Raw genomic sequence first — 12450 nt, forward strand, 5'->3', positions numbered from 1 at the left:
TAGGCAAGGGTTTTGCAGGCTTACAGTGCAGTCCTCCAACAAATTCATGTGAATATTAACATAATAGCAGCTCAAATTAGTGACTCTGAATTAAATCACGTTCCTTAGTTTGGAGCAAAAGTTTCATTTCTGAATTTATATAATTACTGTGGTATAAGGAACCTTATTCAGAGTGTCAGTGTTCTTTTGAAATATGTACTCCTGCTGCTGCTGCTGCTAAGTCGCTTCAGTCGTGTCCAGCTCTGTGCGACCCGATAGACAGCAGCCTACCAGGCTCCCCCATCCCTGGGATTCTCCAGGCAAGAACGCTGGAGTGGGTTGCCATTTCCTTCTCCAATGTGTGAAAATGAAAAGTGAAAGTGAAGTTGCTCAGTCGTGTCTGACTCTTAGCGACCCCACGGACTGCAGCCCACCAGGCTCCTCCGTCCGTGGGATTTTCCAGGCAAGAGTACTGGAGTGGGGTGCCATTGCCTTCTCCAATATGTACTCCACATCACCAATAAAAAGAAACTATAGCTATCTGGATTCTCACCACATGATTTTTTTAAAAAATATTTTCCTTGATATTCTAAGAGTGCTGAAGTTTTGATTAGAAAATATGAGGGATTTTTGAATTGTCAGGGAAACCTATCTGCTTAAGAGATCACAAGCAAATCTCAGTAATTTTTAGGGGTCTGATTCTGGTAATGTCCAAGGTATTCAAATTCCAGTTTCAGATCTAATATAGACCTCATATTTGAGCCTTAAGTGTCAGCTATGGGTATAATTTTATTTTCTTTCTGAAATGCTTTGCTCCTCTGCTCTTTTAATGACAATTTTATTGACATACAATTTACACCACACAATTCTTCCTTTTAAATATACTATGTGGTCTTTTATGCTACCTTCTTTTATTTAGCAAGTTTTCAAGATTGATTCCTAAGGTTATATGTATCAGTACTTCAAGAATTTTTATTTCTGAATAATACTTTTATACAGATATACTTCATTTTTTAATCCATTCAGTAATTGTCAAATATTTGTGTGGTTTTCATATTTGGCTTTATGAGTAATGTGGTTATGAGCATTAAGGTATGTAGTTTGTGTGGATAAATGCATTAATTTTTCTTTGTTTTAAGCCTATGAGTAGAATTATGGGGTCATATCATTGATTCACCTTCTTTTGTTATCCAAATAATACCTTTTTTAGTTAAAATCTGCACTCTTTTGTTATTAATCTAATGTACTTCAAGCATCTTATTGAAACGAAGACAATATTGTACAAAAACTATAATTGATCTGAATAAAGATTGTGAGCCAATATCTCAAATTTGGAAAGCCATTTCCCAAAGTTCCAAAGCAATGCCACTTTTTGTATTATGATGTTGCATTTGTTGGGTACTGGACAATTCAAAGATTATTTATATCTTTAGAAAAATGTATCTACATTCTATATTGCTATTTGTTAGTGATTTACTACAGATTTTTGCTTTTAGATACTGTGAAGTTAAATGTTAACTTGCATATTTTTATTTAGAAGAAAAAATCATCTCCTAAATTATGATTTTATTGCCTTATTAGACATTGACTATTTTTGTATCTAACCTAATATTATTACCCTAACATTCTTTTTCCTCCAAAACTGTTTATAAATAGTTCCTCAAAATATTTTGAAGCAGATGTCATTTTACTTGTTTCCTCATCAACTATTAGAACATATTCATACATAATAAAGTTAATAATTACATAAATTATATTTTAAATTTGAAAAAATATGCTTAGAATTCATTATATAATGGAGATTATAAATTGATCCTGAATGGCAGGCTATATCTAATAGTATTTTTTAATTCATAAGAAAAATAAATGTTTTCCTTTTATGACTTTTTTCTTTTTTTTCAGATTATTGATATATTCCCCAAAGAATATTTCAGGTGCCAAGAGCTAGGAAAGAATCAGAGACAAGAGTTATGTCCTATTACTAACTTCACACTAAAATATGTTCCTAAGCTGAGTATCAACTGCTGGAACTAGGAGTACACAAAAATCTTAGATCCAGCTGTAGGTCAGTCACTTCTTGATCCACGGTTCAGAAAATGTCACCAGGATGAGATATCAATGACCTTTTCTCAGTTTTGCCTTTTGTACCTCGTACTTCGGACAAGCGATGGGTGCAACAGTTTCTGCCTATTTTTAGGGTCAAGTCTAGAGAAATAAGCACCTGTTTCTGTCACAAAATGCCTAGAAACTGTCTCAGTGTTACATGTCTACCTGGATTAGGTCTTATGCCTTGTTGAACACACAACTTATTCCTGAGCAGAATACTTCATTAGAAACACTCACATTGTTTCTGAATTGTTGAATAAATGATTTCTCATAGAAATTTAAATGTGCTGAAAATAAGGAAAATGAAAAGATCTATATAAAACAAAAGATTACAACTATAAAGGAAAATTTTTAAATTTAGTAATAGTCATTTAGTAATGACATATTATTAGAAATATTTCTGATATGATCAACTAATATTTCATAAGGGAGCCAAAAATATTCAATGAGAAAAGATCATCTTTTAAATAATCCTTACTGGAAAAAAAAAGAAAAAGGATATTCAAATGAAAAAAATGAAACTAGACTCCAATCTTACTCCACTACAAAGTTAACTGGAAATGGATTAAAGATTTCAATGTAAGATCTGAAACCATAGAGTTCCTAGAAGAAAACATGGCAGAAACTTTTCTTGATATGAGTTTTGACAGTGATTTTTTAAACATGATACCAAAAGCTTAAGCAACAAAATTAAAAATAAGCAAATGGGACTACTTCAAACTAGAAAGACTATGAACAGCAAAATAAATGATCAACAAAATGGAAAGGCAACCTATAAAATTAGGGACAATATTTTCAAACCATATATCTGATACAGGATTGCCATTCAAAATGTCTAAAGAACTCATACAACTCAGTACAAAAATAAAAACAAATAATTTAATGTAAAAATGGGCAAGCGTGCATGCATGCTAAATCACTTCAGTCGTGTCCGACTCTTTGTGATCCCATGGACTGTGCAGCCCACCAGGCTCCTCTGTCCATGGGATTCTCCAGGCAAGAATACTGGAGTGGGTTGCCATGCCTTTCTCCAGTAAAAATGAGCAAAGGACCTGAATAGACATTTTTCCAAAGAAGATATTCAAATGGCTAACAAGCACATAAATGAGTGTTCCCCATTGTTAATCAGGGAAACGCAAATTAAAGTCACAATGAGATATCACCTCATGCCTGTTAATATGGCTATCATGAAAAGACAGGAGATAACTAATGCTGGTGAGGATATGGAGAGAAGGGGGCCCTGGTGCATTGTTGGTAGGAATGAAAACTGGTGCAAAACTCTGGAAAACAGTATGCAGGTCCATCAAAAAATAAAATGATAAAACTACTACCACCTCCCATGTTCATGGCAGTGTTGTAGCATTGTTTACGGTAGCCAAAATATGGAAAAATTCTGAATGTTTTTCAATGGGTGAATGGATAAAGAAAATATGATTATATATACCATGAAATAGTATTAAATCATGAGAAAAAAAAAGACAACCTGTCATTTGCCTCAATATGGATGGAACTTGAGGAAATCATGGTAAGAGAATGTCAGAGAGGTAAAGACAAAAACTATGTGAAATCACTTAAAATGTAGAATATTAAAAAAAAAAAAAAAAAAACACCACTAAACAAAAAAGAAAATGAACTTATAGAAGCCGAGAACAGATTGTTGGTTGCCAAATGCCAGGATTGGAAAGTGGGTACAATAGGTAGGTGAAGGTGGTGAAAGGGTACAAGCTTTCACTTATAAGATAAGTAAGTCCTGGGGATATGATGTATAGCATGTTGACTATATTTAGCAATACTGTATTGTATATATGAAATGAGTTAAGGGAGTAGATCTTAAAAGTTCTCATCTCAAAATTAAAAAGTTGTAACTATGTAAGGTGATGACCATTAACTAGAGGTCTTGTGGTGATCACTTTACAATATGTATAAATACAAAATTATTACATTGCATGCCTGTGATAAAAAAAAATTAATTTGAAGCAGGGCAAAAAAAAAGTTTTTCTCTGCCATTTGAGCCACTCACCACCTTCCTCTTTAGAGTATATTGCATATCTATATTCCACATTAACTAGGTCTTTTTAGAAGACACAGGAATACCAACTCATCAAAGAAACAAACGGACAAAACAATTTCCTTTTGCTAGCAAGGTAACTCTTTAGGAGAAAACATTTCTTCCTTAATCCTATAAGGTGTCATAATGACCCACCACTCACTTTAGCCTATATAAGTTGCCAACATTGCTCTGATACAAAAACTTTTGATGTATAACCCTCTATCTCAGAAACTCATATAACTGTGCTTTGACTTCTAATGCGAGGACTTTTTTCAGAACTTTCTAAAAAACTGTCTCCCAGGTTATAATCTTAAGGTTGGCTCAATTACAATTTGCAATTTTTTCTACAGATTGACAATATTTTGTTGACACCCCTAAAATTAATGCAAAGTTACATGTCAATTATATCTTAAAAAATCTAACTGAATAACGCAAACAGAAATGGCTGATAGGGCCCACATGGGGTCTCATTGATAAGATGGCTCGTTATTTGTGGTGTTGCTATTAAACCATCAACCCCCATAACAGAGACCTGAGAGACCTTGGTTTTTCCAGAGTAGGCAGGCATAGCAGAGTAAGTGGCCCCTGTGTTAATAAGAAAGGAGATCAGCTTACCTGCCACTGTAAGAGTTACCCTGGGCTCCATAGAGGTGATGAGAGTTGGGGCCTGGGGCCCTGGGTACCTTCAGACTTCAGTGGCAAGTCTGAGGCAAATCTGAGGAGGCTAGGCAGAGTTGGGTCAGAGGACTCCTGCTCTGGACCAAGAGGGGATGTCCGGATCTCTGAAGACGCATTTGGGCAGTCAACCTTCCAATGTCCCTTTATGCCACAGCTGGGATATGGACCTGGAGGGGGCCTTGGCTTTAAGCATGAGCGGGCCCAGTGGCCTTCTTTGCCACATTTGAAGCAGGGACCAGTTGGCTTCCTTTCTTTGTTGGTTGATGGAGGCCTGGAGCCATGTAGGGCAGTGGCTAAAAGGTGGTATTTCACTCACCCTTGTAACTGATGGATGAAATGTGGGCTGGTGTGTGGATGTCAGTCCAGCAAGGCGAGTGAAGAGTCCTGTCCCAGAGCTCATCTCAGTTTCTCGGCATGGTCCAAGGGAGGGGACCACCGGATGTGGGTTTGTGAGAGGAGCCCACCCAGGATCTTCCCTCCTGAGTTTTGGCACCAAAATGTAATGCAAGTGCAGGGAAAAAGAGAGCGAGCCGGGCAGTCAGACAAGAAAAGCGAAATTTATTAGAGGGAAAGGCGAGGGTGACTGGCTTTTAAGGAGAACCAACATTCTCCCTTTTTGATGGAATCCTTCTTATACCCCACCAAAGGAAACTTCTCTGAAGGGATGGTCACATAGCTGGAGGTCTGGAATCTGGTGGTCTCACAGCTTTGAGAAGATAGGCGCCAGTGAGATAACCGGATGTCATTTGGGCAATTTGGTCAATCTCACAGATCACTGTGCTTTATTCTTTGTTTGTGAGGTCGACATAAGGTGCCATCTTATCAATGAGACCCCATGTGGGCCCTATCAATGGCTTTCTCAAAAGATCTTCTGCAAAATCCTCCTTAACACAATTATATAAACTTTTTTTAAAAAAATAAGCATATCAGTTATGCAAAAGGAAAAATGAAAGCATAAAAGGACTTGCTGAAACGGATAAAATCTTTGAGCTCAGGATCAAAGCTCAATAGCTCACTTCTAATCCGATTATGAATGGAACAACAACAATAAGGCAACAATAAAATACATTTAAAAGTCTAGTTAGAGAAAAACATTTCTTGTTTCTTTCTCTTTTGGAAGGCAAAGAGCAGATGAAACCCATGTATGTTAATTTATTTTCCAGTTTCTTACTCATCACGTTACAAGCCTGGGAATCAGCAAACCAAGCCTTCAGAGGATGCAAACAGAAGGCCTGAGAAACAGCAGATTAATCAGAAAGAAAACGGAAGGTATAGTGCCCTATTCTAGGGAATCTTCCTGACCCAGGAATCATCAAACCCCTGCCTCTTAAGTTTCCTGCATTGGCAGACAGGTTCTTTACTTCTAGCACAACCTGGGAAACTTGCATATAAAAGGAGAAGTAAACAAGAGAGAAGTAGCCCAAGGTTATGGAACTTAAACACTGTCAGATTTGGGTTTTGTAGATATCCTGGAAAAAAAATTAGCAGCATTGAATAGGATTTATGGATAAATATAGAGAATATTTGTTCTCTGATAAATTTTTAGTATTCAATTAATGTAAAAACAAAAAAGGAAAAGTTTAAGAAAAGAATAAAGAAAGATAAAGAATTGTTATTATTGTTGTTATTCAAAACAGTTAAGAAACATGAGCTTGAGTATCACTCAAAGAAAAGCTTTTTTAAGTTTTCATACAGTCAGATAAACATTTACATTTTCCATATGAAATAAGAATATTATTACATGCAATATCTCTTACCTAAAACCTTGCTATAATATTCATCCCATTCTGGAAATACAAAATATGAATACATCAGCTCATTCACTGTATACGATAACCAGTTCTCCAGCCTCTGTGTAAAAGTCATGCTGTCTGTCAGTCCTGATATGGTGCCAGGAACATATGAAAAAGGCATAGGAAGCCCAGCGCACAATCTCTCAATGACATTCCCGTAAGAAAACCGAAAGGAGTATATAAATGGAATATTGAGAAGCTCAGCCACTAATTCCCCACAGAAGCTTAAAGGGTCAGCAATACAGATATCAAACTTAGCTGCCTGAAGCCTGGTGAGCAACTCCTTGTTTGTGACAACACTGTCACAAATGCTTCTGGTTGTTGCTAAAAACATTTTCAACATTTTTGTCAGTTGTACTTGCCTCTCCCACCATGAAACTTTCGGCAGTTCAAAAGAAAGTGTGTAGAGATTAGCAATGAATTCTTCCATGAAACTTTCTTTACTTATTGGAATTTGAAGAATCTCCACGTTAAAGGGAACCTGGGTATGATCGAGCAGAGAACTTGTTGAAGGTACGAGGACAGTTATCTCATGCCCACCACGGTGGAGTTCATCCAGAATAACCTTTAAATTAATCCAATGACTAAAATCCATGGGCCATACAAGTATCTTTCCAGTCCTTCCAGAGTCAAAGAACCATAGATGCAGCATGAAAAGGACATAGAAGCCTTTCACAGTCTTCATAATCAACTCACTGAAACTAAATCTGGGCTTGGACCAAGTGCATGAAACTCAAAATCCAAACATCTCTCCTTGACTCTCCCAGTCAATTTATACTAGGTAGGATTGAACTTTGATTTATGTACTTTGTATTAAAGATTAAAGCAAAATGAAACTGCCTTGATGGAAAAAAAAAAAGAAGAAGAAGAAGCAGTCCATAAGTCAATAAAATAATTAAGGGAAAAAGAGAAACACCTCAGAATGAGTTTCAAAACTTCTTTTATGAGCTTCTCTGGTGATTCATATGGTAGAGAATCTGCACTCAATGCAGGAGACCTGGATTCAATCCCAGAGTCAGGAGGAAATAGCTACAGAAAAAAAAAAAAAAAAAAAACAAACTTCAGAATGAGATTTTCAAAACTTCTTTTCATGGATATCCAAAACAGGGGACATGAAGTTAGACATCAATTCATAGTAATGTCTAAATAATGTTAAGAAAGTTCAGCATCATTTGATGAATATTCAATTAAGACTAGATTTTTTGGATCTTTTCCTCTGATTTGATTTGAATGTTCATTGAACAGAATGGTCTCTCTAATATTTCTTTTACTGATGGCAGATTCTTTATCCACTGAGCCACTGATATTTGTCTATAATTTGGTACCCACTCATATTTTGATTGTCTGGGAACTAATTATCTCTTCTTATTTAAGAAGGAATTCACTTTCAAGTAAAATATTTTAGGTCACATATTTTGTCCTTCAGAACTTTGAATATACCAAACAACTCTGTCCTGGCCTGCCAAGTCTCTACTGTTGGACACTCAGTTGTGTCCAACTCTTTGCAACCCCATGGACTACAGCACACCAAGCTTCACCATCCTTCACCATCTCCCAGAGCTTGCTCAAACTCATGTCCATAGACTCGGTGATCCCATCCAACCATCTCATCCTCTGTCATCCCCTTCTCCTACTGCCCTCAATCTTTCCCAGCATCAGGGGTCTTTTCAAATGAGTCAGCTCTTTGCATCAGGTGGCCAAAGTATTGGAGTTTCAGCTTCAACATAAGTCCATCTAATGAACATATAAAATTGATTTCCTTTAGGATGAACTGATTGGATCTCCTTGTAGTCCAAGGGACTCTCAGGAGTCTCTATGACACCACAGTTCAAAAGCATCACTTCCAGGGTTCAGCTTTCTTTATAGTCCAACTCTAACATCCACACATGACTACTGGAAAAACTATAGCCTTGACTATATGGACCTTTGTGAGCAAGGTAATATCTCTGCTTTTTAATATGCTGTCTAGGTTGGTCATAACTTTCCTTCCAAGGAGCAAGCATCTTTTAATTTCATGGCTGCAATCACCATCTGCAGTGATTTTGGAGGCCCCCAAAATAAAGTCTGCTACTTTTTCCACTGTTTCCCCATCTATTTGCCATGAAGTGATGGGACCAGATGTCATGATCTTAGTTTTCTGAATGCTGAGTTTTAAACCAACTTTTTCACTCTCCTCTTTCACTTTCATCATCTGCTTCCCTGGTGGCTCAGAGGTTAAAGCTTCTGCCTGCAATACAGGAGGCCTGGGTTCGATCCCTTGGTTGGGAAGATCCCCTAGAGAAGGAAATGGCAACCCACTCCAGTATTCTTGCCTGGAGAATCCCATGGATGGAGGAGCCTGGTGGGCTACAGTCCATGAGGTCACAAAGAGTAGGACACGACTGAAAGAGGCTCTTTAGTTCTTTTCGCTTTCTGCCATAAGGATGCTGTCATCTGCATATCTGCTGCTGCTGCTGCTGCTGCTAAGTCACTTCAGTCATGTTGGACTCTGTGCAACCCCAGAGATGGCAGCCCACCAGGCTCCCCTGTCCCTGGGATTCTCCAGGCAAGAACACTGGAATGGGTTGCCATTTCTTTCTCCAAGGCATGAAAATGAAAAGTGAAAGTGAAGTCTCTCAGTCGTGTCCGACTCTGCGATTTCATGGACTGCAGCCTACCAGGCTCCTCCATCCATGGGATTTTCCAGTCAAGAGTACTGGAGTAGGTTGCCATTGTCTTCTCCGCTGCATATCTGAGGTTATTGATATTTCTTCCAGCAATCTTGATTCCAGCTTGGGCTTCTTGAAACCCAGCGTTTCTCATGATGTACTCTGCATATAAGTTAAATAAGCAGGGTGACAATATACAGCCTTGATGTATTCCTTTTCTATTTGGAACCAGTCTGTTGTGCCATGTCCAGTTCTAACTGTTGCTTCCTGACCTGCATACAGGTTTCTCAAGAGGCAGGTCAGGTGGTCTGGTATTCCCATCTCTTTCAGAATTTTTCACAATTTATTGTGATCCACACAGTCAAAGGCTTTGGCATAGTCAATAAAGCAGAAATCGATGTTTTTCTGGAACTTTCTTGCTTTTCTGATGATCCAGCAGATGTTGGCAATTTGATCTCTGGTTCCTCTGCCTTTTCTAAAACCAGCTTGAACATCTGGAAGTTCACAGTTCATGCATTGCTGAAGTCGGGCTTTGAAAATTTTGAGCATTACTTTACTAGGGTGTGAGATGAGTGTAATTGTGTGGTAGTTTGAGCATTCTTTGGCATCGCCTTTCTTTGGGATTGGAATGAAAACTGACATTTTCCAGTCCTGTGGCCACTGCTGAGTTTTCCAAATGTCCTGGCATATTGAGTGTAGCACTTTCACAGCATCATCTTTTAGAATTTGAAATAGCTCAACTGGAATTCCTTCACCTCCACTAATTTTGTTCATAGTAATGTTTCCTGAGACCCATTTGACTTCTCATTCTAGAATGCCTATCTCTAGGTGAGTGATCACACCATTGTGTTATCTGGGTCATGAAGATCTTTTTTGTATTGTTTCTATGTATTCGTGCCACCTCTTCTTAATATCTTCTGCTTCTGTTAGGTCCATACCATTTCTGTCCTTTATTGTGCCCATCTTTGCATGAAATGTTCTCTTGGTGATGTAATATAGGAGTCCAAATTTCATTTTCCTCCATATGATTATCCATTTCCTCAGTACTATTCATAGAAGAGATAACCATTTTCCTATTGTTTTTGGGTTTTTTGTCAAATATTATTTAATTTTATAGGTGAAGGTTTATAATCTTATTCATTTGTCTATGTGTTTTTTATGATAATACCATATTTTAAAAATGTCTATAGTTTTGTAATAGAGTTTAAAATAAGAGGTGGCATGCTTCCAGCTTCATTCTTATTTCTCAGGACTCTTGTGGCTATTTCAGTTCTTTGTGATTTCATAAATATTTAGGACTTTGTTTTTTTTTTTTTTCCATTTCTGTGCCCCAAAAGGCTTTAAAAGCTGGTCATTCAACTCACTCTTCCCAGCTAGGTTCCTAGAGGAACTCTTTCTAGCTGTGAAGTTCTCTCTTGGAGCTAAGCAATGCTGGCTTGAGAATATGATGATGCAGCCAGGAACAAGCTGTTTTCTTCATTCTGAACTGTGTGACTATTCTCAGGTTTGTTTGTTTTTGTTCCACAGTGTTGCTGAAATATCATAAGTGGACTTTAGATCTCTCAAAGATGTTTTTGTTCATGGATAGCGACTAATTGTTGACTTTAGGGAATAGTGAGGCTGGGTTATTCTATGTTTCCATTTGTATCTCTCCATTTTACTTCATGAACTTTGTCTTCCTTTAATTTAAATATGTCAGCACAGAATATTTTAAATAATTATTAAGTAGCATTGTTCCATTTTTATAATCATTTTTTCTTTTCTATTTATAAACTAGCACAAAAATATCTGAATTAATATTTCTATACTAGTAATTGGTTATAACTACATGAGGTGAGTTAAGTGACTTTTTTTCATTTTTATTTTTCTATATTTTTGTCATATTACCTAAATTCTTTACAGTGGTAATATCTTTTAAAAAATAAATATTAACAATGAAAAAATATGTCTTTTTAAAAATAGCTTAGTTTCTTTAAATAAATTTCTTTGAGGTTGGAATCTAATATCCAGTAACAGTAGTGAATCTAAATGCTTTCCTAGAAGTTGAGACATACAAGACAATTCCATTTGATTTTATCTATGTCCTGGAGATTATGTAAAAGTACTAAATTTAATTGAATGAAATGAATTACTCCTTTTAAAATACCGATGCTTCTCAGAAAAGCATACATCCTATACTCACATAAGGTTATTAATAACTTCATTCAAAGCATTAAGCAGATCAGAACTTATCATTCTATGCAAGTCTAATTCAACAGCTGTCCCTTTGGCTTTTACTCAAGCAACATTATCAAGCTGATCACCCAACAAGGGAATTCCCACCATAGGGACCTATGGTAAACAGTTTCATAGATCCCATTGGTTTTCTGTTGTCTAAGTTTCAATTGAGTCTACAATGTTTCTACTTTTCTCTTTGTGTGAGCTACCACAAACACAGAAACAAAGTAGCCATAAAATTACTACAGAGCTTACAATTGTATTCATTCATGCTAGCAAGGTTATGCTCAAAGTCCTTCAAGGTAGGCTTCAGCAATAAGTGAACTGAGAACTTCCAGATGTACCAGCTGGCTTTTAAAGAGGCAGAGGAACCAGAGATCAAATTGCCAACATTCCTTGGATCCTAGAGATAGCCAGAGAGTTCCTGAAAAACTTCTACTCCTGCTTCATTGACTATGTTAAAACCTTTAACTGTGTGGATGACAACAAAATGTGGAAAATTCTTAAAGAAATGGGAATAACAGACCACCTTATCCATCTCCTGAGAAACCTGTATGAGGGTCAAGAAGCAACAGTTAGAAACAGTTATGGAACTGACTGGTTCCAAATTGGGAAAGGAGCATGACAAGGCTGCTTATTGTCACCTATTTAATTTCTATACAGAGTACATTATGTGAAATGCCAGCCTGAATGAATCACAAACCGGAATCAAGATTGTTGGGAGAAATACCAACAATCTCAGATATGAAGATGAAGCCCCGATACTTTAGCATCTGATGGGTAGAGCCAACTCACTGGAAAAGACTTTGATGCTGGGAAAGATTGAAAACTAAAGGAGAAAGGGAAGCAAAGAATGATTTGGTCAAATAGCATCACTGACTCAATGGACATGAATCTGAGGAAACTCTGTGAGATAGTGGAGGTCAGAGGAGCCTGGCATGGTGCAGTCTATGGGGTTGCAAAGAATCAGACACGACTT

General features: G+C 37.0%; 1 protein-coding gene across 2 annotated transcripts in view; it reads right to left on the reverse strand.

Annotated features, from left to right (window-relative positions):
- Positions 1–7365, reverse strand: part of LOC120862204 (UDP-glucuronosyltransferase 2A2-like) — a 30207-nt gene extending 22842 nt beyond the window's left edge. Inside the window, exon 1 of one of the 2 annotated variants that reach the window (XM_040238324.1) lies at positions 6571–7365. In XM_040238324.1, coding sequence (XP_040094258.1) covers positions 6571–7291 — 721 coding nt within the window. In that variant the 5' untranslated portion in view covers positions 7292–7365. Of the gene's footprint in view, positions 1–4750; positions 4834–6570 lie in introns of those variants that run through there. The other variant, XM_040238325.1, reaches the window with a different exon arrangement.
- Positions 7366–12450: the final 5085 nt, after the last annotated feature.

Source organism: Oryx dammah, unplaced genomic scaffold (assembly GCF_014754425.2).
Source record: "Oryx dammah isolate SB20612 unplaced genomic scaffold, SCBI_Odam_1.1 HiC_scaffold_3, whole genome shotgun sequence".
In the NCBI taxonomy this organism is placed as follows: Eukaryota; Metazoa; Chordata; class Mammalia; order Artiodactyla; family Bovidae; genus Oryx; species Oryx dammah.